Source organism: Triplophysa dalaica, chromosome 5 (genome assembly GCF_015846415.1).
Source record: "Triplophysa dalaica isolate WHDGS20190420 chromosome 5, ASM1584641v1, whole genome shotgun sequence".
In the NCBI taxonomy this organism is placed as follows: domain Eukaryota; kingdom Metazoa; phylum Chordata; class Actinopteri; order Cypriniformes; family Nemacheilidae; genus Triplophysa; species Triplophysa dalaica.
The window spans coordinates 19,204,497-19,229,399 of NC_079546.1; the positions used below are offsets into that span (position 1 = coordinate 19,204,497).

At 42.7% G+C, this 24,903-nt stretch overlaps 1 protein-coding gene, 1 long non-coding RNA gene and 38 other non-coding genes across 40 annotated transcripts; 1 reads left to right on the top strand and 39 right to left on the bottom strand.

Moving 5' to 3' along the window:
- Positions 1-537: 537 nt before the first annotated feature.
- On the top strand, positions 538-3,530 carry LOC130420537 (uncharacterized). The gene is made up of 2 exons (XR_008906657.1): positions 538-2,679; positions 2,883-3,530. It is a non-coding gene; the product is annotated as an uncharacterized LOC130420537 (long non-coding RNA).
- A 1,218-nt stretch (positions 3,531-4,748) lies between these two features.
- On the bottom strand, positions 4,749-4,820 carry trnaq-cug (transfer RNA glutamine (anticodon CUG)). The gene has a single exon. It is a non-coding gene; the product is annotated as a tRNA-Gln (tRNA).
- A 101-nt stretch (positions 4,821-4,921) lies between these two features.
- trnaf-gaa (transfer RNA phenylalanine (anticodon GAA)) lies at positions 4,922-4,994 on the bottom strand. The gene has a single exon. It is a non-coding gene; the product is annotated as a tRNA-Phe (tRNA).
- Positions 4,995-5,196: 202 nt separating this feature from the next.
- On the bottom strand, positions 5,197-5,268 carry trnap-ugg (transfer RNA proline (anticodon UGG)). Its single transcript has one exon. It is a non-coding gene; the product is annotated as a tRNA-Pro (tRNA).
- Positions 5,269-6,396: 1,128 nt separating this feature from the next.
- On the bottom strand, positions 6,397-6,468 carry trnaq-cug (transfer RNA glutamine (anticodon CUG)). Its single transcript has one exon. It is a non-coding gene; the product is annotated as a tRNA-Gln (tRNA).
- A 101-nt stretch (positions 6,469-6,569) lies between these two features.
- Positions 6,570-6,642, bottom strand: trnaf-gaa (transfer RNA phenylalanine (anticodon GAA)). The gene has a single exon. It is a non-coding gene; the product is annotated as a tRNA-Phe (tRNA).
- Positions 6,643-6,739: 97 nt separating this feature from the next.
- Positions 6,740-6,813, bottom strand: trnai-aau (transfer RNA isoleucine (anticodon AAU)). The gene has a single exon. It is a non-coding gene; the product is annotated as a tRNA-Ile (tRNA).
- Positions 6,814-7,978: 1,165 nt separating this feature from the next.
- trnaq-cug (transfer RNA glutamine (anticodon CUG)) lies at positions 7,979-8,050 on the bottom strand. Its single transcript has one exon. It is a non-coding gene; the product is annotated as a tRNA-Gln (tRNA).
- Positions 8,051-8,151: 101 nt separating this feature from the next.
- On the bottom strand, positions 8,152-8,224 carry trnaf-gaa (transfer RNA phenylalanine (anticodon GAA)). The gene has a single exon. It is a non-coding gene; the product is annotated as a tRNA-Phe (tRNA).
- Positions 8,225-8,321: 97 nt separating this feature from the next.
- On the bottom strand, positions 8,322-8,395 carry trnai-aau (transfer RNA isoleucine (anticodon AAU)). The gene has a single exon. It is a non-coding gene; the product is annotated as a tRNA-Ile (tRNA).
- Positions 8,396-9,882: 1,487 nt separating this feature from the next.
- On the bottom strand, positions 9,883-9,956 carry trnat-agu (transfer RNA threonine (anticodon AGU)). The gene has a single exon. It is a non-coding gene; the product is annotated as a tRNA-Thr (tRNA).
- Positions 9,957-10,318: 362 nt separating this feature from the next.
- trnat-ugu (transfer RNA threonine (anticodon UGU)) lies at positions 10,319-10,392 on the bottom strand. The gene has a single exon. It is a non-coding gene; the product is annotated as a tRNA-Thr (tRNA).
- Positions 10,393-10,818: 426 nt separating this feature from the next.
- Positions 10,819-10,891, bottom strand: trnat-cgu (transfer RNA threonine (anticodon CGU)). The gene has a single exon. It is a non-coding gene; the product is annotated as a tRNA-Thr (tRNA).
- Positions 10,892-11,074: 183 nt separating this feature from the next.
- On the bottom strand, positions 11,075-11,164 carry trnar-ucu (transfer RNA arginine (anticodon UCU)). Its single transcript is given in 2 exon segments — positions 11,075-11,110; positions 11,128-11,164. It is a non-coding gene; the product is annotated as a tRNA-Arg (tRNA).
- Positions 11,165-11,284: 120 nt separating this feature from the next.
- On the bottom strand, positions 11,285-11,358 carry trnat-agu (transfer RNA threonine (anticodon AGU)). Its single transcript has one exon. It is a non-coding gene; the product is annotated as a tRNA-Thr (tRNA).
- A 363-nt stretch (positions 11,359-11,721) lies between these two features.
- trnat-ugu (transfer RNA threonine (anticodon UGU)) lies at positions 11,722-11,795 on the bottom strand. The gene has a single exon. It is a non-coding gene; the product is annotated as a tRNA-Thr (tRNA).
- Positions 11,796-12,213: 418 nt separating this feature from the next.
- Positions 12,214-12,286, bottom strand: trnat-cgu (transfer RNA threonine (anticodon CGU)). Its single transcript has one exon. It is a non-coding gene; the product is annotated as a tRNA-Thr (tRNA).
- A 183-nt stretch (positions 12,287-12,469) lies between these two features.
- Positions 12,470-12,559, bottom strand: trnar-ucu (transfer RNA arginine (anticodon UCU)). Its single transcript is given in 2 exon segments — positions 12,470-12,505; positions 12,523-12,559. It is a non-coding gene; the product is annotated as a tRNA-Arg (tRNA).
- Positions 12,560-12,679: 120 nt separating this feature from the next.
- trnat-agu (transfer RNA threonine (anticodon AGU)) lies at positions 12,680-12,753 on the bottom strand. The gene has a single exon. It is a non-coding gene; the product is annotated as a tRNA-Thr (tRNA).
- Positions 12,754-13,116: 363 nt separating this feature from the next.
- On the bottom strand, positions 13,117-13,190 carry trnat-ugu (transfer RNA threonine (anticodon UGU)). Its single transcript has one exon. It is a non-coding gene; the product is annotated as a tRNA-Thr (tRNA).
- Positions 13,191-13,608: 418 nt separating this feature from the next.
- trnat-cgu (transfer RNA threonine (anticodon CGU)) lies at positions 13,609-13,681 on the bottom strand. The gene has a single exon. It is a non-coding gene; the product is annotated as a tRNA-Thr (tRNA).
- Positions 13,682-13,864: 183 nt separating this feature from the next.
- Positions 13,865-13,954, bottom strand: trnar-ucu (transfer RNA arginine (anticodon UCU)). Its single transcript is given in 2 exon segments — positions 13,865-13,900; positions 13,918-13,954. It is a non-coding gene; the product is annotated as a tRNA-Arg (tRNA).
- A 120-nt stretch (positions 13,955-14,074) lies between these two features.
- trnat-agu (transfer RNA threonine (anticodon AGU)) lies at positions 14,075-14,148 on the bottom strand. Its single transcript has one exon. It is a non-coding gene; the product is annotated as a tRNA-Thr (tRNA).
- A 363-nt stretch (positions 14,149-14,511) lies between these two features.
- trnat-ugu (transfer RNA threonine (anticodon UGU)) lies at positions 14,512-14,585 on the bottom strand. Its single transcript has one exon. It is a non-coding gene; the product is annotated as a tRNA-Thr (tRNA).
- A 3,677-nt stretch (positions 14,586-18,262) lies between these two features.
- LOC130420534 (uncharacterized) lies at positions 18,263-19,814 on the bottom strand. The gene has a single exon (XM_056747857.1). The coding sequence runs from the start codon at positions 19,490-19,492 to the stop codon at positions 18,626-18,628; it is 867 nt and encodes a 288-aa protein (XP_056603835.1). The 5' UTR covers positions 19,493-19,814; the 3' UTR covers positions 18,263-18,625.
- Positions 19,815-19,925: 111 nt separating this feature from the next.
- trnat-cgu (transfer RNA threonine (anticodon CGU)) lies at positions 19,926-19,998 on the bottom strand. Its single transcript has one exon. It is a non-coding gene; the product is annotated as a tRNA-Thr (tRNA).
- A 184-nt stretch (positions 19,999-20,182) lies between these two features.
- On the bottom strand, positions 20,183-20,272 carry trnar-ucu (transfer RNA arginine (anticodon UCU)). Its single transcript is given in 2 exon segments — positions 20,183-20,218; positions 20,236-20,272. It is a non-coding gene; the product is annotated as a tRNA-Arg (tRNA).
- A 120-nt stretch (positions 20,273-20,392) lies between these two features.
- On the bottom strand, positions 20,393-20,466 carry trnat-agu (transfer RNA threonine (anticodon AGU)). The gene has a single exon. It is a non-coding gene; the product is annotated as a tRNA-Thr (tRNA).
- A 363-nt stretch (positions 20,467-20,829) lies between these two features.
- Positions 20,830-20,903, bottom strand: trnat-ugu (transfer RNA threonine (anticodon UGU)). Its single transcript has one exon. It is a non-coding gene; the product is annotated as a tRNA-Thr (tRNA).
- Positions 20,904-21,329: 426 nt separating this feature from the next.
- On the bottom strand, positions 21,330-21,402 carry trnat-cgu (transfer RNA threonine (anticodon CGU)). Its single transcript has one exon. It is a non-coding gene; the product is annotated as a tRNA-Thr (tRNA).
- Positions 21,403-21,586: 184 nt separating this feature from the next.
- On the bottom strand, positions 21,587-21,676 carry trnar-ucu (transfer RNA arginine (anticodon UCU)). The gene is given in 2 exon segments: positions 21,587-21,622; positions 21,640-21,676. It is a non-coding gene; the product is annotated as a tRNA-Arg (tRNA).
- A 120-nt stretch (positions 21,677-21,796) lies between these two features.
- Positions 21,797-21,870, bottom strand: trnat-agu (transfer RNA threonine (anticodon AGU)). The gene has a single exon. It is a non-coding gene; the product is annotated as a tRNA-Thr (tRNA).
- A 363-nt stretch (positions 21,871-22,233) lies between these two features.
- trnat-ugu (transfer RNA threonine (anticodon UGU)) lies at positions 22,234-22,307 on the bottom strand. The gene has a single exon. It is a non-coding gene; the product is annotated as a tRNA-Thr (tRNA).
- Positions 22,308-22,725: 418 nt separating this feature from the next.
- Positions 22,726-22,798, bottom strand: trnat-cgu (transfer RNA threonine (anticodon CGU)). Its single transcript has one exon. It is a non-coding gene; the product is annotated as a tRNA-Thr (tRNA).
- Positions 22,799-22,982: 184 nt separating this feature from the next.
- Positions 22,983-23,072, bottom strand: trnar-ucu (transfer RNA arginine (anticodon UCU)). The gene is given in 2 exon segments: positions 22,983-23,018; positions 23,036-23,072. It is a non-coding gene; the product is annotated as a tRNA-Arg (tRNA).
- Positions 23,073-23,192: 120 nt separating this feature from the next.
- trnat-ugu (transfer RNA threonine (anticodon UGU)) lies at positions 23,193-23,266 on the bottom strand. The gene has a single exon. It is a non-coding gene; the product is annotated as a tRNA-Thr (tRNA).
- Positions 23,267-23,629: 363 nt separating this feature from the next.
- Positions 23,630-23,703, bottom strand: trnat-ugu (transfer RNA threonine (anticodon UGU)). Its single transcript has one exon. It is a non-coding gene; the product is annotated as a tRNA-Thr (tRNA).
- A 418-nt stretch (positions 23,704-24,121) lies between these two features.
- trnat-cgu (transfer RNA threonine (anticodon CGU)) lies at positions 24,122-24,194 on the bottom strand. Its single transcript has one exon. It is a non-coding gene; the product is annotated as a tRNA-Thr (tRNA).
- A 183-nt stretch (positions 24,195-24,377) lies between these two features.
- Positions 24,378-24,467, bottom strand: trnar-ucu (transfer RNA arginine (anticodon UCU)). The gene is given in 2 exon segments: positions 24,378-24,413; positions 24,431-24,467. It is a non-coding gene; the product is annotated as a tRNA-Arg (tRNA).
- A 120-nt stretch (positions 24,468-24,587) lies between these two features.
- On the bottom strand, positions 24,588-24,661 carry trnat-agu (transfer RNA threonine (anticodon AGU)). Its single transcript has one exon. It is a non-coding gene; the product is annotated as a tRNA-Thr (tRNA).
- Between the last annotated feature and the right edge of the window lie 242 nt (positions 24,662-24,903).

Below are 24,903 nucleotides of genomic sequence, written 5' to 3' on the forward strand. Positions count from 1 at the left end.
TGCTTTCATGTGAATATTTGTATTCATTGTTGCTATCAAAATATCCTAAATTATCTTTCATTTTAGGACTCTGTTGGACCTGATAATATTGAGGGGTATGGAGCCGTGCAGGACCTGACAGAGTTTTTGGTTAGCCTTAGAGAACACCGCCTGGCCTTGACTGGAGAAGAGTGCATCAAGATCATCACCCTATGGCAGGCATTAGGGGAGTATGATAAGAGGAAGACCATTTACTCGCCACGTCACCAAACCACCCTAAAACAGGGAAGATTGAGGGCCACTAAGAAGATTGTGGCACCAGGTGTGGAGAGCACCAAAAGGTATGTTAAGTTTAGCAAATACAGGTTCTTGATTGTCTAAAATGTTTTGTATAGCATAACTAAAACTGGCTGAAATATCACCTCCAGCTTTGTTTATTTAGTAAGGTTTCAAGTCAAATTAAAGCTGCAAGCAGCGATGTGTGGGCCCTCGCGCAAGTTGCACCGCAACCTCGTGCCACCACGACCCGTCGGCCTCAGGAACAGCAAACGGTGGGCAACGTGCAAATAGGGAATTACATTTTAGGGACAACGTCCCTTATTTACACGTACCAGATTTCCCGCTGTCAGTTTGTGACGCAATACAATAGGTTACTATTTACATATTTAAAACGTCTTTGGGTGGATGATTCTAATCAAACATGTTATGTTTGGAGCAGAGTGGATAATGGTCTCATTCACTAAGCATGCGTACACACAAATGTGTGTGTAAAACCGACACAGGAACATTCAAGGTCAATGACTAACAAAATATGATGTTCACCTTATTAAGACTCTAGGAGGAGTTTGTTAAGTATGACACCTGGAAAAAGAAAAGATAAAAAGAACGTGCAGTGGACATTGAAAAAAATTGACTTCCCTGTGGGTTTAGTGCATCGGTAAAAGAGATTTCTTTCTTGGTATTGAGACGATAGACAAGTAAGTGGCACCGCAACCCGATTGCGTAAGGAAAATAGTAAATGGTAGGTGATAAAATTAATGCTGGCGAATTATTATAGGAATCGTTATTTATACATATGTGCCATATTTCCTGTTGCCAGCTGGTGGCGCTATGACTCTATCTGAATAATACCATGTAAAGAAAAAAGTAGATGATAGGTGATAAAATGAATGCATGTGAATTATAGTGGGATTTGTAATATATTTATAAGTGCCATTTTCCTGTTGCCAGCTGGTGGCGCTACGACTCTATCTGAATAAAGAAAAAAGTAAATACTAGATGATAAAATTAATGCAGGTAGCTAAAAGCAGGATTTGTTATTTATTTATTAAAGTTATTTATATATTAGTGCCATATTTCCGGTTGCCAGCTTTCCTGTTCCCAGCTGGTGACACTATGACTATAATTGAATACTGACATGGATATGTACAATGGCTTAATATGACGCTGACCTGTTTGAGTTTCTATGAGCAGTTAAAAACAGTTTAAAACATGCCATTTCCATTTTCCTGCAGGTGGCTCTAAAACTCTATCTGAATATTACCATATAAATAAAAATGTATATTATATGTTATAAAATTAATGCAGGTGAATTATAGTAGGATTTGTTATTTATTTATACCTGCCATATTTCCTGTTGGCAGCTGGTGGCGCTATTACCATAAGTCCAACTGACATGGATGTCTAAACTGGCCAAATATGATGCTGACCTGTTTGTGTTTCTATGAGTAGTTACAAACAGTTTAAAAAATGACATTTCCTGTTGCCAGCTGGTTGCGCTATGACTCTATCTGAATATTACCATGTAAAGCAAAAAGTAAATGATAGTTGATCAAAATAATGCAGGCGAATTATACTCAGGATATGAAGTCTGGGGCCTGTTGGACATTCTATGCCCGAGAAACAACAACTTGCTGTTCATGGCGAAGGCTTAACTTTAGCAGGCCGCCAGGGTCACGTTTCCTTAGGAAAAGTCAGGATCTCTGCAATTTAGCTTTGCAGAGGCCTTAAGATGAAAATGACACAAATATGATGTTGATCAGATTAAATCTCTCGGAGGAGTTTGTTCAAATACGATGTGTTGAAATTGAAACAAATTACAAAATTCAACAGGAAATAAAAAATAACGGACATCCTGTTTGGTCTAGAGATATGCCCTTAGAGACTTTTCTTAATGATTCGGGGTGTTACATGAGCCTACCAATTTTGGTGCATGTACGTATTGCGTAGAGGTCTGGGCAATTCCAGGTGTCTAAGTTTTGCAAGGTCTGATGTGCGTAAAATTTATTGTGAGTTTTCGAGCATGTTTAGGCTGTCTAAATTGCAATCAAAGCGAGATAGGAATAATAATAATAATAATAATCAACACAGAAAAAAGAGGGCTATGCACTGCAGAGCAAGCCGGTGGCTTGCTTTTTCATGATCGGGCCCTAATTAGTTAAGCTTGTCATGAAGACGACAGGTTTATCTTTCTGCAGCCTGTTAAGTTTAAAACATATATTTTTTTGTGTGATTTATGTTTAATGTTGACCTTATGTTGAGAAGTAATTTTACGTTGCTATGGACACAGTTCCAACCATAGATTGTTAGAAAAAACTCTGACGGGGGTCACTATTGTGAAAATATCCTCACCAATGCAAAGGTGATGATCGAGACCACCATCCAGCTCCCAGAAGTGAACGCTGCAACAGTCACACAATGGTGAGTAAATTAGCATTGTTACTGCTAAGCCAAAATCAAGTAATTGACTTGTAACAATGTAACAATGAGGTGCTTTGACTGGTCTAGAAACAAGTCAACAAGAATATTTAATCGATAAAACAATGTTAATCTCAATCTAGTAGCCATTTTACAAAAGGAGTAATACACGGCTGAGCTGCGTCTTTTCTCTACTGAATATCCAGCTCTGCCTCCTGGAAGGCTTGAACAGGTGGAATCAAGATCGGGCGACTGCAGCAGTGACCAGCAAACAGCATCTCTCCTAACTTACTCCGGGGATATGGCCCACTGTGTTAACACCAACAGCTTAAAGGTGTTTGGCCGTGCTTTTGTGCCAACTTTCAGGTCACCTGCCAAATACACTGGTATGTTTTATCTTTTCTAGCAACCTTATACTTTTGGTTCGTGGGTTTCTATGAGAATCTGGATTTCGTCCTGTCCTCTACAAATATTGCATCTGTGTTTAATACAAAGTTCATATATCATATTTATTAATTCGTATTCATTCCTATTAGTATTAGCTTCTATTCATATAAGATGTGCCTTACTTTCTTGTTGTGTAACCTCGTTTAAAGTTGTATCGTATCTTATGCTGTCTTATGTTGATATAAGTATCTGTTGTTCTCCATCTCAAGGATCCTAATGATGCCTAGGGACAATTGTTTTGATATTGTAATATTAAATACGTGATCATATCTGATTGTTCAGCAGGAGTAAGACTAAACAGATAGTCTGGTGATTTTCCACTCTGGTGGTTTTATATGACATCTCCTGTTTCAAGCTTATAAATATTTGTCCTTAAAACAATAAACATTTGACTCTGATTGAACAAGCGCTTGTGTCTGTGTCAAACTTTGTCTCCTGGATCCAGAAACTCTGTGTGTTCTGTCGACTAGACTCTTCAACCGTATGAATATTGTTTAGACAAGGGGACGTAAGAAGTTTACATTCTTACAGATGGGGGCTCGTCTGAGAAAGAGGGGAAGCGACTCTTCTCTCTTAGAACAAAGAGAACAAAGACCTGACAAGCGCACTGACGATTGGTCACAGACCTACATAAAAGGGTTAATTGTTTTTCTATACAGTTCATTTTGACTTACAGAAATCTAACGCTTACCCTGTAGGATTCTTGTGGTGTTTCAATTCATGTTAGTGGGAGTTGACTCTCCCATTGTTGTGACAGTGAGGCTGACAACAGTAATTAGTCAAATAATTATTAACGCACGAATGTGAATATAAGGCAGTCCTGATCACACTGTAATTTGGGATCGAAGTGTTAGCTTTGAGTTAGGGGCTTTGTTACTCACAAAAAAAATCTATTTAATGTTTATTCTAAAAGATAACATTCTTACAGTTAAAATTGAAAATATTATTGATATCACTGTTACGGCATGTATTGAAATATTGTTGTCAGAAAAAGACGGTGAATTTAATATCCACCTATGATCACAATATAATACATGCAGAATTGTTGAAACTGTTGGTCGATTGAACACAAGGGTTTTTCTTTGTTTTGTTTTGTTTTGTCTGTACTGTTTTATCACCGCCTGGTTTGAAGTGTAAGATGGGAAATTCTGTTTCAAGAACAATGCTGGGAGAAATGCAAGTGGCATTTATGTACAGAAATAATCAAGGATTTTATCTAGATCCATATGTTAGCAATCTCGCAGGATGGTCGGAGGGAATAAAACCGAATATGTATATTCCCTATCCGAAGAAAGGGTCCTTTTCTGATGAGTGTATGTTATTGGCAAAGGGTATGTCACATGAAGGCTGGGGAGACCCAATATGGGATTATCCATACATGAATAAAGCTTATGCAGTCATGAAAGTCATGAAAAAGGTTTGGGACCAGGGTCTGGAAAAAACAAAAATTATTGCGTATGCAAATCAAAACCGGTAGCCTTAAACGTTATAGTACAAAGGACAAAGAGCGGGGCTGTAACAATGTGTTTGCCTGACAGCTTAAACGTTTTAGTACAAAGGTCAAAGAGCGGGGCGGTAACAATCCCTGTCATGACCCCCTCGAAAAGGTGTAGACTTTCAATGAGAGGTCTCACCGAGATTTGAACTCGGATCGCTGGATTCAGAGTCCAGAGTGCTAACCATTACACCATGAAACCCAATGTGAAGCTGTTTTTGACATGCCAGATTCCGAAGAAAAGAGTGCACGATCTTGTGAATGCAAGAGCTCCAACATAAATAGAGTGGAAAGAGGGACACATGCCGAAACCCGGGATCGAACCAGGGACCTTTAGATCTTCAGTCTAACACTCTCCCAACTGAGCTATTTCGGCCTCGTTTGCAGACTTCTTGACTTGCAAATCGTAGTCCGCGGACGACCCCTGGCGCTAAAGCCCTGAATTATGGAACAGAATGCCAGAGAAAAGCCTTTGGCCCGTACGGGGATCTAACCGGCCATGGGTCTCCTGCTTTCATGATCTGGATTGCCATAGTGCCACCTTGAGTGTCCTCACAATACGAGGAACGCTTAAAGCAGGGCTCGTCCGGGATTCGAACCCGGGATCTCTCGCACCCAAAGCGAGAATCATGACCCTAGACCAACGAGCCGAGTGGTGTGCAGCGATTGTGATTTCAAGGTGCTTCGGAAAAGCATTTTCCCCGTGTGCCCAGTTTCATTGAGCCAAAGCAATGCGCGTCTTTTTCCGATAATGCACGGGAATTTGCTCAAATGATAGAGCGCTCGTTTGGCATTCGATTTGAACCCGGGACCTCTCGCACCCAAAGCGAGAATCAAGCCCCTAGACCAACGAGCCGAGTGGTGTGCAGCGATTGTGATTTCAAGGCACAAATGATAGAGCGCTCGCTTGGCATTCGAGAGGTAGAGGTAATGACGGTCTTATTCTCCATATTAGAGGCTTTTGGAGCTTCCTTCGTGCGACTTAGCCCTCCCTATGCTACCTGTCGATGCTCACCTTTGCAGAAAAAGGTCTTCGTGTTGAATACTGTTCATATATTCAGTCACAAACAGCCGTTAGTGCCCCTTGTCTCTCCTCGCTATGGCACCTGGACACAAATGACAAGAATCTCCCATATGGTGTGCGCATTGCTTTTACCCAGAGCAACGTAATGCAGGACATTTCACGATCAGAGACAATCAAGTTGTCACTTAAGATTCCACAAGTTTTTTTTGCTGTGTAACTTGCATTTTCAATAAACCAGTGTGGATATGTGAGGTGGATCGTTTCCTTGCCCTTTTCTTGTAGTTTCTTGAAAATGGTTATCCTCCATTACTGTTGGGCAATCGTCAAAATAAGGCCAAGCATGAAAAATCTCTCTCCCCTAATCTTCTCTTTATGGTACGTGTGTGTGTGCAATCACATTAACGTTTCAGAAATGGGCAAATTGTTATATTTATTTTCCGCTTTGCCTTGGTTGTATTGACCTTTGGCTCATTGTGTACCGTTGGCCTGTTGTCAGTGTGAAAGCAGCAAATGCTACTTTAACTTGAGGTTTACTGAAACCTAGTTGTTAACCTACCATTGTCTTACGTTATCATTAGAAAGACCCTCCGCCTTCTATGTGGTTCCTCGTTCCACATGTACAACACTTTTCCTGCACGTAAACAGATGAAATTCACTTGTGTTTGCCTGACAGCTTAAACGTTTTAGTACAAAGGTCAAAGAGCGGGGCTGTAACAATCCCTGGCATGACCCCCTCGAAAAGACTTTCAATGAGAGGTCTCACCGAGATTTGAACTCGGATCGCTGGATTCAGAGTCCAGAGTGCTAACCATTACACCATGAAACCCAATGTGAAGCTGTTTTCGACATGCCAGATTCCGAAGAAAAGAGTGCACGGTCTTGTGAATGCAAGAGCTCCACTATAACTAGAGTGGAAAGAGGGACGCATGCCGAAACCCGGGATCGAACCAGGGACATTTAGCTCTTCAGTCTAACGCTCTCCCAACAGAGCTATTTCGGCCACGTTTGTAGTTTTCTTGACTTGCGAATCGTAGTCCGCGAACGACCCCTGGCGCTGAAGCCCTGAATTATGGAACAGAATGCCAGAGAAAAGCCTTTGGCCAGTACGGGGATCGAACCCGCGACCTTGGCGTTATTAGCACCACGCTCTAGGCAACTGAGCTAACCGGACATGGGTCTCCTGCTTTCATGATCTGGATCCACATACTGCCACCTTGAGTGTCCTCAGAATACGAGGAACGCTTAAAGCAGGGCTCGTCCGGGATTTGAACCCGGGACCTCTTGCACCCAAAGCGAGAATCATGCCCCTAGACCAACGTGCCGAGTGGTGTGCAGCGATTGTGATTTCAAGGCGCTTTGTAAAAGCATATTCCCCGTGTGCCCCGTTTCATTGAGCCAAAGCAATGCGCGTCTTTTTCCGATAATGCACTGGAATTTGCTCAAATGATAGAGCGCTCGCTTGGCATTCGAGAGGTAGAGGTAATGACGGTCTTATTCTCCATATTAGAGGCTTTTGGAGCTTCCTTCGTGCGACTTAGCCCTCCCTATGCTACCTGTCGATGCTCACCTTTGCAGAAAAAGGTCTTCGTGTTGAATACTGTTCATATATTCAGTCACAAACAGCCGTTAGTGCCCCTTGTCTCTCCTCGCTATGGCACCTGGACACAAATGACAAGAATCTCCCATATGGTGTGCGCATTGCTTTTACCCAGAGCAACGTAATGCAGGACATTTCACGATCAGAGACAATCAAGTTGTCACTTAAGATTCCACAAGTTTTTTTTGCTGTGTAACTTTCATTTTCAATAAACCAGTGTGGATATGTGAGGTGGATCGTTTCCTTGCCCTTTTCTTGTAGTTTCTTGAAAATGGTTATCCTCCATTACTGTTGGGCAATCGTCAAAATAAGGCCAAGCATGAAAAATCTCTCTCCCCTAATCTTCTCTTTATAGTACGTGTGTGTGTGCAATCACATTAACGTTTCAGAAATGGGCAAATTGTTATATTTATTTTCCGCTTTGCCTTGGTTGTATTGACCTTTGGCTCATTGTGTACCGTTGGCCTGTTGTCAGTGTGAAAGCAGCAAATGCTACTTCAACTTGAGGTTTACTGAAACCTAGTTGTTAACCTACCATTGTCTTACGTTATCATTAAAAAAACCCTCCGCCTTCTATGTGGTTCCTCGTTCCACATGTACAACACTTTTCCTGCACGTAAACAGATGAAATTCACTTGTGTTTGCCTGACAGCTTAAACGTTTTAGTACAAAGGTCAAAGAGCGGGGCTGTAACAATCCCTGGCATGACCCCCTCGAAAAGGTGTAGACTTTCAATGAGAGGTCTCACCGAGATTTGAACTCGGATCGCTGGATTCAGAGTCCAGAGTGCTAACCATTACACCATGAAACCCAATGTGAAGCTGTTTTTGACATGCCAGATTCCGAAGAAAAGAGTGCACGATCTTGTGAATGCAAGAGCTCCAACATAAATAGAGTGGAAAGAGGGACACATGCCGAAACCCGGGATCGAACCAGGGACCTTTAGATCTTCAGTCTAACGCTCTCCCAACTGAGCTATTTCGGCCCCGTTTTTAGGTTTCTTGACTTGCGAATCGTAGTCCGCGGACGACCCCTGGCGCTGAAGCCCTGAATTACGGAGCAGAATGCCAGAGAAAAGCCTTTGGCCAGTACGGGGATCGAACCCGCGACCTTTGCGTTATTAGCACCACACTCTAGCCAACTGAGCTAACCGGCCATGGGTCTCCCGCTTTCATGATCTGGATTGCCATAGTGCCACCTTGAGTGTCCTGACAATACGAGGAAGGCTTAAAGCAGGGCTCGTCCGGGATTTATACCCCGGACCTCTCGCACCCAAAGCGAGAATCATGCCCCTAGACCAACGTGCCGAGTGGTGTGCAGCGATTGTGATTTCAAGGCGCTTTGGAAAACCATTTTCCCCGTGTGCCCCGTTTCATTGAGCCAAAGAAATGCGCGTCTTTTTCCGATAATGCATGGGAATTTGCTCAAAGGATAGAGCGCTCGCTTGGTATTCGAGAGGTAGAGGTAATGACGGTCTTATTCTCCATATTAGAGGCTTTTGGAGCTTCCTTCGTGTGACTTAGCCCTGCCTATGCTACCTGTCGAGGCTCACCTTTGCAGAAAAAGGTCTTCGTGTTGAATACTGTTCATATATTCAGTCACAAAAAGCCTTTAGTGCCCCTTGTCTCTCCTCGCTATGGCACCTGGACACAAATGACAAGAATCTCCCATATGGTGTGCGCATTGCTTTTACCCAGAGCAACGTAATGCAGGACATTTCACGATCAGAGACAATCAAGTTGTCATTTAAGATTCCACAAGTTTTTTTGGCTGTGTAACTTGCATTTTTAATAAACCAGTGTGGATATGTGAGGTGGATCGTTTCCTTGCCCTTTTCTTGTAGTTTCTTGAAAATGGTTATCCTCCATTACTGTTGGGCAATCGTCAAAATAAGGCTAAGCATGAAAAATCTCTCTCCCTTAATCTTCTCTTTATAGTGAGTGTGTGTGTGCAATTACAGTTTGTGAACTTGACAAAATGTTTTTTAACTGAAACTTGCCACACAAGTCCGATTTTTCTGTGGACTGCTTGACATCCACCATCACTTCAGTGCTGCAATACTGTGCAGGTAAGCAGGATGTGATGAGCAAGTTCACTTCTTGGGTGTTTCTGGAACATTTAAAATAGCAAAAACCCTTCTTTCAAATACGAAAAGATGTGCAACAAGAAGCGCCAATGCACTAGGCTCCGCTGGGATTTGAAACCCAGGATCTCCTGTTTACGAGACAGGTGCTTTGCAAGCTAAGCCACGGCGCCTACGCCCAATGCCTGCAGATCATGTGACTGAAAAGTAACAAAGGGGCAAAAACTCACAGTAAACTGGAGCAAAACATGCAAAGGGATTGTTTAAGAGTTATTGAATCTGTGTACCCTCTTCATGTAGCAACATATCCTTTCCTAGTCACGATTTTAGGGAGTTTTCTGCAAACTAAATCAACCACAACGCTGGTGGGACTCCAACCCACAAACTTTGAATGCCCACATTACTCAATCTAGAAGTCCAATGCGCTATCCATTGCGCCATAGAGCCTTGAATGTTGATCTTGTCCCTGTTCATCAGGCGCATGACAAAACTATTCCCAGGAGAACGGAATAAATCTGTCTACAAAGACAAGGGAGTAGTAAACAAAGAGCACACACACTAGGCACCGCTGGGATTTGAACCCAGGATCTCCTGTTTACTAGACAGGCACTTTGACCAGCTAAGCCACGGCGCCATCACCCGGAATGACCACAGCACGTGTTACTGAATAAACGAAAGGGGCCAAAACATGATGACAAAGTATCATGTTGATGCAGAAGGCAGTCGACAGGTTGAAGCCCCATCTCTAGCAACTACAAGGTGTGCAGTATTTTCCTCAACGTTTAGAGAATATCTTTTACCCCTGCACGCCACACATTATTCCTACGTCACGTTGCACACGCATCCAGCTTTTGCGAGGATTAATGCCCATCCATCATCTCTTAAATATTTCCAAACTTTGCAGTTTAAACGGGGTAATGAGTAAAACTACATGTCGATGGGCAATGGCTAGGTTTCCCTAGTCTAAAGATCACAAAGGAATCACACAAACTTCCCAGGCACCGCTGGGATTTGAACCCAGGATCTCCTGTTTACAAGACAGGCGCTTTGACCAGCTAAGCCACGGCGCCAAATACAAAAAGCGGTTTTGTGATGACTGTGACTGACCAGTTAAAAAGTGGAAAACAAAAAATTAAGGAGAGATGGGAATCATGGAAGAGGTCTCCTTTGACAGGGGTATGGGAATCAAGGTCCACACTGGGGCAGAGTCAGTCATGAATAGATCAGTTTATTTCAAAACCGTCACCGTCTTCATTTTTGATACAACAATTACAGTTTGTGAACTTGACAAAATGTTTTTTAACTGAAACTTGCCACACAAGTCCGATTTTTCTGTGGACTGCTTGACATCCACCATCACTTCAGTGCTGCAATACTGTGCAGGTAAGCAGGATGTGATGAGCAAGTTCACTTCTTGAGTGTTTCAGGAACATTTAAAATAACAAAACCCTTCTTTCAAATACGAAAAGATGTGCTACAAGAAGCGCCAAGGCACTAGGCTCCGCTGGGATTTGAACCCAGGATCTCCTGTTTACGAGACAGGTGCTTTGCCAGCTAAGCCACGGCGCCTACGCCCAATGCCTGCAGATCATGTGACTGAAAAGTAACAAAGGGGCAAAAACTCACAGTAAACTGGAGGAAAACATGCAAAGGGATGTTTAAGAGTTATTGAATGTGTGTACCCTCTTCATGTAGCAACATATCCTTCCCTAGGAAGGATTTTGGGGAGTTTTCTGCAAACTTAATCAACCACGACTCTGGTGGGACTCGAACCCACAACCTTTGAATACCCACATTTCTCAATCTAGAAGTCCAATGCGCTATCCATTGCGCCACAGAGCCTTGAATGTTGATCTTGTCCCTGTTCATCAGGGATCACGCGCAAGACAAAACTATTCCCAGAAGAACGGAATAAATCTGTCTACAAAGACAAGGGAGTAGTAAACAAAGAGCACACACACTAGGCACCGCTGGGATTTGAACCCAGGATCTCCTGTTTACTAGACAGGCACTTTGACCAGCTAAGCCACGGCGCCATCACCCGTCATGATCACAGCACGTGTAACTGAAAAAAACGAAAGGGGCCAAAACATGATGACAAAGTATCAAGTTGATGCAGAAGGCAGTCGACAGGTTGAAGCCCCATATCTAGCAACTACAAGGTGTGCAGTATTTTCCTCAACGTTTAGAGAATATCTTTTACCCCTGCACGCCACACATTATTCCTACGTCACGTTGCACACGCATCCAGCTTTTGCGAGGATTAATGCCCATCCATCATCTCTTAAATATTTCCAAACTTTGCAGTTTAAACGGGGTAATGAGTAAAACTACATGTCGAGGGGCAATGGCTAGGTTTCCCTAGTCTAAAGATCACAAAGGAATCACACAAACTTCCCAGGCACCGCTGGGATTTGAACCCAGGATCTCCTGTTTACAAGACAGGCGCTTTGACCAGCTAAGCCACGGCGCCAAATACAAAAAGCGGTTTTGTGATGACTGTGACTGACCAGTTAAAAAGGGGAAAACAAAAAATTAAGGAGAGATGGGAATCATGTAAGAGGTCTCCTTTGACAGGGGTATGGGAACCAAGGTCCACACTGGGGCAGAGTCAGTCATGAATAGATCAGTTTATTTCAAAACCGTCACGGTCTTCATTTTTGATACAACAATTACAGTTTGTGAACTTGACAAAATGTTTTTTAACTGAAACTTGCCACACAAGTCCGATTTTTCTGTGGACTGCTTTACATCCACCATCACTTCAGTGCTGCAATACTGTGCAGGTAAGCAGGATGTGATGAGCAGGTTCACTTCTTGAGTGTTTCAGGAACATTTAAAATAACAAAACCCTTCTTTCAAATACGAAAAGATGTGCTACAAGAAGCACTAGGCTCCGCTGGGATTTGAACCCAGGATCTCCTGTTTACGAGACAGGTGCTTTGCCAGCTAAGCCACGGCGCCTACGCCCAATGCCTGCAGATCATGTGACTGAAAAGTAACAAAGGGGCAAAAACTCACAGTAAACTGGAGGAAAACATGCAAAGGGATGTTTAAGAGTTATTGAATGTGTGTACCCTCTTCATGTAGCAACATATCCTTCCCTAGGAAGGATTTTGGGGAGTTTTCTGCAAACTTAATCAACCACGACTCTGGTGGGACTCGAACCCACAACCTTTGAATACCCACATTTCTCAATCTAGAAGTCCAATGCGCTATCCATTGCGCCACAGAGCCTTGAATGTTGATCTTGTCCCTGTTCATCAGGGATCACGCGCAAGTCAAAACTATTCCCAGAAGAACGGAATAAATCTGTCTACAAAGACAAGGGAGTAGTAAACAAAGAGCACACACACTAGGCACCGCTGGGATTTGAACCCAGGATCTCCTGTTTACTAGACAGGCACTTTGACCAGCTAAGCCACGGCGCCATCACCCGGCATGATCACAGCACGTGTAACTGAAAAAAACGAAAGGGGCCAAAACATGATGACAAAGTATCAAGTTGATGCAGAAGGCAGTCGACAGGTTGAAGCCCCATATCTAGAAACTACAAGGTGTGCAGTATTTTCCTCAACGTTTAGAGAATATCTTTTACCCCTGCACGCCACACATTATTCCTACGTCACGTTGCACACGCATCCAGCTTTTGCGAGGATTAATGCCCATCCATCATCTCTTAAATATTTCCAAACTTTGCAGTTTAAACGGGGTAATGAGTAAAACTACATGTCGAGGGGCAATGGCTAGGTTTCCCTAGTCTAAAGATCACAAAGGAATCACACAAACTTCCCAGGCACCGCTGGGATTTGAACCCAGGATCTCCTGTTTACAAGACAGGCGCTTTGACCAGCTAAGCCACGGCGCCAAATACAAAAAGCGGTTTTGTGATGACTGTGACTGACCAGTTAAAAAGGGGAAAACAAAAAATTAAGGAGAGATGGGAATCATGGAAGAGGTCTCCTTTGACAGGGGTATGGGAACCAAGGTCCACACTGGGGCAGAGTCAGTCATGAATAGATCAGTTTATTTCAAAACCGTCACGGTCTTCATTTTTGATACAACAATTACAGTTTGTGAACTTGACAAAATGTTTTTTAACTGAAACTTGCCACACAAGTCCGATTTTTCTGTGGACTGCTTTACATCCACCATCACTTCAGTGCTGCAATACTGTGCAGGTAAGCAGGATGTGATGAGCAGGTTCACTTCTTGAGTGTTTCAGGAACATTTAAAATAACAAAACCCTTCTTTCAAATACGAAAAGATGTGCTACAAGAAGCACTAGGCTCCGCTGGGATTTGAACCCAGGATCTCCTGTTTACGAGACAGGTGCTTTGCCAGCTAAGCCACGGCGCCTACGCCCAATGCCTGCAGATCATGTGACTGAAAAGTAACAAAGGGGCAAAAACTCACAGTAAACTGGAGGAAAACATGCAAAGGGATGTTTAAGAGTTATTGAATGTGTGTACCCTCTTCATGTAGCAACATATCCTTCCCTAGGAAGGATTTTGGGGAGTTTTCTGCAAACTTAATCAACCACGACTCTGGTGGGACTCGAACCCACAACCTTTGAATACCCACATTTCTCAATCTAGAAGTCCAATGCGCTATCCATTGCGCCACAGAGCCTTGAATGTTGATCTTGTCCCTGTTCATCAGGTATCACGCGCAAGACAAAACTATTCCCAGAAGAACGGAATAAATCTGTCTACAAAGACAAGGGAGTAGTAAACAAAGAGCACACACACTAGGCACCGCTGGGATTTGAACCCAGGATCTCCTGTTTACTAGACAGGCACTTTGACCAGCTAAGCCACGGCGCCATCACCCGGCATGATCACAGCACGTGTAACTGAAAAAAACGAAAGGGGCCAAAACATGATGACAAAGTATCAAGTTGATGCAGAAGGCAGTCGACAGGTTGAAGCCCCATATCTAGCAACTACAAGGTGTGCAGTATTTTCCTCAACGTTTAGAGAATATCTTTTACCCCTGCACGCCACACATTATTCCTACGTCACGTTGCACACGCATCCAGCTTTTGCGAGGATTAATGCCCATCCATCATCTCTTAAATATTTCCAAACTTTGCAGTTTAAACGGGGTAATGAGTAAAACTACATGTCGAGGGGCAATGGCTAGGTTTCCCTAGTCTAAAGATCACAAAGGAATCACACAAACTTCCCAGGCACCGCTGGGATTTGAACCCAGGATCTCCTGTTTACAAGACAGGCGCTTTGACCAGCTAAGCCACGGCGCCAAATACAAAAAGCGGTTTTGTGATGACTGTGACTGACCAGTTACAAAGGGGAAAACAAAAAATTAAGGAGAGATGGGAATCATGGAAGAGGTCTCCTTTGACAGGGGTAAGGGAACCAAGGTCCACACTGGGGCAGAGTCAGTCATGAATAGATAAGTTTATTTCAAAACCGTCACGGTCTTCATTTTTGATACAACAATTACAGTTTGTGAACTTGACAAAATGTTTCTTTAACTGAAACTTGCCACACAAGTCCGATTTTTCTGTGGACTGCTTGACATCCACCATCACTTCAGTGCTGCAATACTGTGCAGGTAAGCAGGATGTGATTCAACTCAACTCAACTTTATTTATATAGCGCTTTTTACAATTTTCATTGTTACAAAGCAGCTGTACATGAGACACATTTAATACAAGTATGAATTCTAAAGCAGCCCCCCCGGCCAGGCAGATAGTGCAAAACAATATGCAAACGGTGGTGAGGAACCCAAAACTCCCATCGAGAAAAAAACCCTCAGGGGAACCCAGGCCCAACCAGGGGATTCCAGTTCCCCTCTGGCAAAAGCTGCTGCCTCTGCACAAGCTCAACAGTGCTTGCACAACAAGGCTTAGTAAAAATATAAAAATTAAGGATTAAAGATTATCATTAACAATCTAATAGCATTTGAAATGTTGTAGGAAAAACAAAGTTGTCGCGTCCTTTATCCAGCTCTATCCTCTTAGCACTTGTCAGGTCACCGCTTTCCATTCTCAGCTCTGCCATCAGGTCTGGGCATGAACTGCATCCTGCGGTAACCTTGGAACAAAGAGACAAGACTGGCTGAGAGTAGAGTACTGTTCTGCACTCTTTGATGCAACAAGTGCATCATTTGTTGTTGGATGTGTTCCTGGTTCCGGTTGATCTAGATAATGCAGCCTAAATCCTCTGAGGATTAATATTATGGAGGTGTAGTGTATGCAAGATTAAAAAGATGAGTCTTTAGTCTAGATTTAAACTGACAGAGTGTGTCTGCCTCCCGGACCGTGCAGGGAAGAATATTCCAAAGTTTAGGCGCTAGATAAGAAAACGATCTACCACCTGCACTTGATTTTGAAATTCTAGGTATTACCAACTGACAGGACCCCTTAGAGCGTAATGTACGTGGAGGTCTGTAATACAATAGAAGTTCATTCAAATACTGCGGCGCTAGACCATGTAGGGCTTTATAGGTAATAAGCAAGATCTTAAAGTTAATGCGATGCTTTATAGGTAACCAGTGCAAGGTTGACAGAACCGGGGTTATATGCTCATACTTTTTTGTACGTGTAAGAACTCGAGCTGCCGCGTTTTGAACCAGTTGCAGTTTTTGTAATAGGCCCGCAGGGCAACCACCTAGAAGTGCATTACAGTAATCTAGTCTTGATGTCATGAATGCATGAATTAATTTCTCTGCATCTGAAAGTGACAGTATATGACGTAATTTAGATATATTCTTAAGATGGAAAAATGCAATTTTACAGGTGTTTGCGACATGGCTTTCAAATGAGAGAGTACTGTCGAATACAACGCCAAGATTCTTAGCTGATGACGAGGATTTTATGGAGCATCCGTCAATCGTTAAGCAGTATTCTTGGTTGTTACGCATAGCAGTTTTCGGTCCAGTAAGTAACACTTCTGTTTTGTCCGAGTTTAGTAGTAAAAAATTGTTACTCATCCACATTTTTAAGTCAACTATGCAATCCTTTATTCGATGAAACTGCTGGGTTTCATGAGGCATCGAGGAAATATAAAGTTGAGTATCATCAGCATAACAGTGAAAGCTAATTCCGTGTCGCTTTATTATATTTCCTAGAGGTAGCATGTATAATGCGAAGAGCAGGGGTCCCAAGACTGAGCCCTGTGGTACACCGTACTGGACTTGTGATTTGCGGGACACCTCATTGTTTATTGCTACAAATTGAAAACGGTCGGATAAATAAGACTTAAACCATTTCAATGCTATTCCGTTAATGCCAACGTAATTTTCGAGTCTATGTAGAAGTATGCTGTGGTCAATGGTGTCAAATGCAGCACTGAGGTCTAGCAGCACCAATAACGAAATACAGCCACGGTCAGACGCTAAAAGCAGATCATTTGTAACTCTGATCAAAGCAGTCTCTGTACTGTGACATGCTCGAAATCCAGACTGGAATTCATCATTAATGTCATTCCTTTGGAGGAAGGAGCATAATTGAGTTGAAACTACTTTTTCCAGAACTTTAGATATAAAAGGTAAATTCGATATAGGCCTGTAATTCCCTAGTTCTTTAGGGTCGAGTTTGGGTTTTTTTAAAAGAGGCCTTATAACAGCCACCTTAAATGCTTTAGGCACATGTCCTAATGTCAGAGATGAGTTAATAATACTAAGAAGAGGATCTATAATTTCTGGGAGCATTTCTTTCAGTAGTTTTGTAGGTATAGGGTCTAGCACGCATGTTGTTGATTTGGATGATCTAATGATTTTAGAGAGTTCATCGTGATCTACTGTAGAAAATAATTGCAATTTCTCCTTAGGGGTGCTGTAGTTAGTTTGTTCAGCGGATTTCACTACAGGTTGCATTGTTATAATTTTTTCTCTTATATCTTGGATTTTACTCGTGAAGTTGTTCATAAATTCATCACTGTTATGCTGATAATCAGAATCTGACGTCGATGACAACTTATTTTTTGTTAATTTAGCCACGGTGTTAAATAAGAACCTAGGGTTGTGATGGTTTTCCTCTATTAGTGTTGAAAAGTAGGCGGATCTAGACGTTTTTAATGCATTCCTGTAATTTCGAGTACTATCCTTCCATGCTATACGAAATACCTCTAAATTCGTTTTCTTAAAGTTGCGCTCCATTTTACGGGATGCCTTTTTTAGAGTCTGAGTGTGTTCATTATACCACGGTGTTGGGCTGCTATTTTTAATTTTCTTTAAACGCAGAGGAGCAACTATGTCTAATATTTCCGAGAAAGTAGAGTTAAAATTTTCAATAGTAGTGTCAAAATCGTCAACGTTATTACTCATGCTAGATATTTTAGACAATTCAGGCAGATTATCGAGAAACGCATCTTTGGTAGTTGAAGTGATCGTTCTACCATATTTGTAACAAGGAGTTTGATTTGCAGCCGTAGGCCATTGAAGCAAACATAATATCAGATGATGATCCGAAATATCTTCACTCTGCTGAACGATTTTAACATCGTCCACATTTATACCATAAGAAAGTATTAAATCTAAAGTATGATTACGAAGGTGAGTGGGTCCTGACACATGTTGACTAACGCCCATGGAGTTAAGAGTGTCTTTGAAAGCCAGTCCCAAGGCATCTGTATCATTGTCTACATGGATATTAAAGTCACCGACGACAAGGACTCTATCTGCGGCCAGTACTAGTTCTGATAAGAACCCACCAAAATCTTTAATAAAATCTGTGTGGTGCCCTGGAGGCCTATATACAATAGCTAGAATAAATTTTAAAAATGTTTTGTCCTTAGTATTAGGTGTCGATACGTGAAGTACCATGACTTCAAAAGAATTGTTTTTAAAATTAGACTTCTGAGAGGTAATAAAAGAATTCTTGTAAAGTGCAGCGACACCTCCCCCTCTACCTTTTAGACGAGGCTCGTGTTTATAGTAATAATCATGGGGAACGGATTCATTTAGAGTAATAAAATCATCTGGCTTTAGCCATGTTTCTGTCAAACAAAGCATGTCTATTTTATGATCGGTTATCAAATCGTTAACAAAAAGTGCTTTATTTGAGAGAGATCTAATATTAAGCAATCCGAGTCGTAACAGCTGATTATCTGTATTTTGTTCATGTTTGATTTGTTTAACGTTTATTAAATTACTTTCAAGAGGTTTACGCAATATCTTATGTTTGCTAATCCGGGGGACAGACGCAGTCTCTATTTTATGTTGTTTGTAAGAAGGGATTATTACATGTTGTATATTTTGTGTATTCTGTAACGCGAGACGGCAAGCAGACAGTTGGTTAAGCCATTCTGTCTCCTTCCTGACCTGGGCCCTAGGTAGTCAGATTTTAGCATTATTAAGACTGTGTGCCAAATTTCTAGAGAGGAGGGAAACCCCATCCCAGGAGGGATGGAGACCATCTCGTTTCAACAGGTCAGGTCTGCCCTCAAAACTCTTCCAGTTATTTATAAAATCTATGTTATTCTGCAGGCACCACTCAGACAGCCAGCCATTTAATGATGATAATCTGCTATAAATCTCATCACCACGGTAAGCAGTAAGGGGGCCAGAGAATATTACAGTGTCTGACATCGTTTTTGCGAGCTCACACACCTCTTTAATATTATCTTTAGTGATCTCCGATTGACGGAGTCTAACGTCATTTGTGCCGACATGAATAACAATCTTACTGTATTTACGATTAGCCTTAGCCAGCACATTTAAATTTGACTTGATGTCAGGCGCTCTGGCTCCCGGTAAACATTTGACTATGGTGGCTGGTGCCTCTATGTTAACGTTCCGGACAATAGAATCACCGATCACTAGGGCACTTTCAGCAGGTTTCTCAGTCGGTGCGTCACTGAGCGGGGCAAACCTGTTAGAGACTTTAATCGGAACGGTTGAGTGATGTTTTGTCCTGCGACTATGCCGTCTCACCGTCACAAAGTTTCCCAGCTGCAGGGGATTTTCAACCGGAACCGAGCTGTGTGCGCTAACATTGCTCGCATCCGAAGTGTTTTCTACGGTCCTAACACTCTTACTATCCTCAAATAAAGATTGGATGCGAGACTCTAATTCTAAAATCTTCTCCGTCAGCCTAACTACTTCCCTGCATTTATCACATGTAAAACCCTCGCCGCTGACAGAGAAGGCTAAACTAAACATATGACATGAGGTGCAAGTAACAACAATAGGAATAGAAGCCATAACTCACCGGGTATGAAGTGCAATCCTAACTTACCAAGGTTGCTTGATGAGTGTTAGTATATACGCTTAAAAAGAGAAACAGTTAGCACACAAGACAAATAGGGGGAGATGATATTCCACACTGTAAACAGAAGGCAAGCTAACACGCTAATATGCTAGCGGCGTTACGCTTCAATTAATATAGATTTAGAAAATAAAGTTATAAATAATTCGGCAACGACAATGATAGGTAACTATAGTAAAATACACTAATATTTAGACCAGGAACAAATGTGAGGTGAAGCAAGTGTCAGAGGATACAAACTAGCCGCCGGCAGCGATGCAATCAGGTGTGATGAGCAAGTTCACTTCTTGAGTGTTTCAGAAACATTTAAAATAACAAAACCCTTCTTTCAAATACGAAAAGATGTGCTACAAGAAGCGCCAAGGCACTAGGCTCCGCTGGGATTTGAACCCAGGATCTCCTGTTTACGAGACAGGTGCTTTGCCAGCTAAGCCACGGCGCCTACGCCCAATGCCTGCAGATCATGTGACTGAATAGTAACAAAGGGGCAAAAACTCACAGTAAACTGGAGGAAAACATGCAAAGGGATGTTTAAGAGTTATTGAATGTGTGTACCCTCTTCATGTAGCAACATATCCTTCCCTAGGAAGGATTTTTAGGGAGTTTTCTGCAAACTTAATCAACCACGACTCTGGTGGGACTCGAACCCACAACCTTTGAATACCCACATTTCTCAATCTAGAAGTTCAATGCGCTATCCATTGTGCCACAGAGCCTTGAATGTTGATCTTGTCCCTGTTCATCAGGCATCACGCGCAAGACAAAACTATTCCCAGAAGAACGGAATAAATCTGTCTACAAAGACAAGGGAGTAGTAAACAAAGGGCACACACACTAGGCACCGCTGGGATTTGAACCCAGGATCTCCTGTTTACTAGACAGGCACTTTGACCAGCTAAGCCACGGCGCCATCACCCGGAATGAGCACAGCACGTGTAACTGAAAAAAACGAAAGGGGCCAAAACATGATGACAAAGTATCAAGTTGATGCAGAAGGCAGTCGACAGGTTGAAGCCCCATATCTAGCAACTACAAGGTGTGCAGTATTTTCCTCAACGTTTAGAGAATATCTTTTACCCCTGCACGCCACACATTATTCCTACGTCACGTTGCATACGCATCCAGCTTTTGCGAGGATTAATGCCCATCCATCATCTCTTAAATATTTCCAAACTTTGCAGTTTAAACGGGGTAATGAGTAAAACTACATGTCGCGGGGCAATGGCTAGGTTTCCCTAGTCTAAAGATCACAAAGGAATCACACAAACTTCCCAAGCACCGCTGGGATTTGAACCCAGGATCTCCTGTTTACAAGACAGGTGCTTTGACCAGCTAAGCCACGGCGCCAAATACAAAAAGCGGTTTTGTGATGACTGTGACTGACCAGTTAAAAAGGGGAAAACAAAAAATTAAGGAGAGATGGGAATCATGGAAGAGGTCTCCTTTGACAGGGGTATGGGAACCAAGGTCCACACTGGGGCAGAGTCAGTCATGAATAGATCAGTTTATTTCAAAACCGTCACGGTCTTCATTTTTGATACAACAATTACAGTTTGTGAACTTGACAAAATGTTTTTTAACTGAAACTTGCCACACAAGTCCGATTTTTCTGTGGACTGCTTGACATCCACCATCACTTCAGTGCTGCAATACTGTGCAGGTAAGCAGGATGTGATGAGCAAGTTCACTTCTTGAGTGTTTCAGGAACATTTAAAATAACAAAACCCTTCTTTCAAATACGAAAAGATGTGCTACAAGAAGCGCCAAGGCACTAGGCTCCGCTGGGATTTGAACCCAGGATCTCCTGTTTACGAGACAGGTGCTTTGCCAGCTAAGCCACGGCGCCTACGCCCAATGCCTGCAGATCATGTGACTGAATAGTAACAAAGGGGCAAAAACTCACAGTAAACTGGAGGAAAACATGCAAAGGGATGTTTAAGAGTTATTGAATGTGTGTACCCTCTTCATGTAGCAACATATCCTTCCCTAGGAAGGATTTTTAGGGAGTTTTCTGCAAACTTAATCAACCACGACTCTGGTGGGACTCGAACCCACAACCTTTGAATACCCACATTTCTCAATCTAGAAGTCCAATGAGCTATCCATTGCGCCACAGAGCCTTGAATGTTGATCTTGTCCCTGTTCATCAGGGATCACGCGCAAGACAAAATTATTCCCAGAAGAACGGAATAAATCTGTCTACAAAGACAAGGGAGTAGTAAACAAAGGGCACACACACTAGGCACCGCTGGGATTTGAACCCAGGATCTCCTGTTTACTAGACAGGCACTCTGACCAGCTAAGCCACGGCGCCATCACCCGGAATGAGCACAGCACGTGTAACTGAAAAAAACGAAAGGGGCCAAAACATGATGACAAAGTATCAAGTTGATGCAGAAGGCAGTCGACAGGTTGAAGCCCCATATCTAGCAACTACAAGGTGTGCAGTATTTTCCTCAACGTTTAGAGAATATCTTTTACCCCTGCACGCCACACATTATTCCTACGTCACGTTGCACACGCATCCAGCTTTTGCGAGGATTAATGCCCATCCATCATCTCTTAAATATTTCCAAACTTTGCAGTTTAAACGGGGTAATGAGTAAAACTACATGTCGCGGGGCAATGGCTAGGTTTCCCTAGTCTAAAGATCACAAAGGAATCACACAAACTTCCCAAGCACCGCTGGGATTTGAACCCAGGATCTCCTGTTTACAAGACAGGCGCTTTGACCAGCTAAGCCACGGCGCCAAATATAAAAAGCAGTTTTGTGATGACTGTGACTGACCAGTTAAAAAGGGGAAAACAAAAAATTAAGGAGAGATGGGAATCATGGAAGAGGTCTCCTTTGACAGGGGTATGGGAACCAAGGTCCACACTGGGGCAGAGTCAGTCATGAATAGATCAGTTTATTTCAAAACCGTCACGGTCTTCATTTTTGATACAACAATTACAGTTTGTGAACTTGACAAAATGTTTTTTAACTGAAACTTGCCACACAAGTCCGATTTTTCTGTGGACTGCTTGACATCCAACATCACTTCAGTGCTGCAATACTGTGCAGGTAAGCAGGATGTGATGAGCAGGTTCACTTCTTGAGTGTTTCAGGAACATTTAAAATAACAAAACCCTTCTTTCAAATACGAAAAGATGTGCTACAAGAAGCACTAGGCTCCGCTGGGATTTGAACCCAGGATCTCCTGTTTACGAGACAGGTGCTTTGCCAGCTAAGCCACGGCGCCTACGCCCAATGCCTGCAGATCATGTGACTGAAAAGTAACAAAGGGCCAAAAACTCACAGTAAACTGGAGGAAAACATGGAAAGGGATGTTTAAGAGTTATTGAATGTGTGTACCCTCTTCATGTAGCAACATATCCTTCCCTAGGAAGGATTTTTAGGGAGTTTTCTGCAAACTTAATCAACCACGACTCTGGTGGGACTCGAACCCACAACCTTTGAATACCCACATTTCTCAATCTAGAAGTCCAATGCGCTATCCATTGCGCCACAGAGCCTTGAATGTTAATCTTGTCCCTGTTCATCAGGTATCACGCGCAAGACAAAACTATTCCCAGAAGAACGGAATAAATCTGTCTACAAAGACAAGGGAATAGTAAACAAAGAGCACAAACACTAGGCACCGCTGGGATTTGAACCCAGGATCTCCTGTTTACAAGACAGGCACTTTGACCAGCTAAGCCACGGCACCATCACCCAGAATGATCACAGCACGTGTAACTGAAAAAAACGAAAGGGGCCAAAACATGATGACAAAGTATCAAGTTGATGCAGAAGGCAGTCGACAGGTTGAAGCCCCATATCTAGCAACTACAAGGTGTGCAGTATTTTCCTCAACGTTTAGAGAATATCTTTTACCCCTGCACGCCACACATTATTCCTACGTCACGTTGCACACGCATCCAGCTTTTGCGAGGATTAATGCCCATCCATCATCTCTTAAATATTTCCAAACTTTGCAGTTTAAACGGGGTAATGAGTAAAACTACATGTCGAGGGGCAATGGCTAGGTTTCCCTAGTCTAAAGATCAGAAAGGAATCACACAAACTTCCCAGGCACCGCTGGGATTTGAACCCAGGATCTCCTGTTTACAAGACAGACGCTTTGACCAGCTAAGCCACGGCGCCAAATACAAAAAGCAGTTTTGTGATGACTGTGACTGACCAGTTAAAAAGGGGAAAACAAAAAATTAAGGAGAGATGGGAATCATGGAAGAGGTCTCCTTTGACAGGGGTATGGGAACCAAGGTCCACACTGGGGCAGAGTCAGTCATGAATAGATCAGTTTATTTCAAAACCGTCACGGTCTTCATTTTTGATACAACAATTACAGTTTGTGACCTTGACAAAATGTTTTTTAACTGAAACTTGCCACACAAGTCCGATTTTTCTGTGGACTGCTTGACATCCAACATCACTTCAGTGCTGCAATACTGTGCAGGTAAGCAGGATGTGATGAGCAGGTTCACTTCTTGAGTGTTTCAGGAACATTTAAAATAACAAAACCCTTCTTTCAAATACGAAAAGATGTGCTACAAGAAGCACTAGGCTCCGCTGGGATTTGAACCCAGGATCTCCTGTTTACGAGACAGGTGCTTTGCCATCTAAGCCACGGCGCCTACGCCCAATGCCTGCAGATCATGTGACTGAAAAGTAACAAAGGGGCAAAAACTCACAGTAAACTGGAGGAAAACATGCAAAGGGATGCTTAAGAGTTATTGAATGTGTGTACCCTCTTCATGTAGCAACATATCCTTCCCTAGGAAGGATTTTGGGGAGTTTTCTGCAAACTTAATCAACCACGACTCTGGTGGGACTCGAACCCACAACCTTTGAATACCCACATTTCTCAATCTAGAAGTCCAATGCGCTATCTATTGCGCCACAGAGCCTTGAATGTTGATCTTGTCCCTGTTCATCAGGGATCACGCGCAAGACAAAACTATTCCCAGAAGAACGGAATAAATCTGTCTACAAAGACAAGGGAGTAGTAAACAAAGAGCACACACACTAGGCACCGCTGGGATTTGAACCCAGGATCTCCTGTTTACTAGACAGGCACTTTGACCAGCTAAGCCACGGCGCCATCACCCGGCATGATCACAGCACGTGTAACTGAAAAAAACGAAAGGGGCCAAAACATGATGACAAAGTATCAAGTTGATGCAGAAGGCAGTCGACAGGTTGAAGCCCCATATCTAGCAACTACAAGGTGTGCAGTATTTTCCTCAACGTTTAGAGAATATCTTTTACCCCTGCACGCCACACATTATTCCTACGTCACGTTGCACACGCATCCAGCTTTTGCGAGGATTAATGCCCATCCAT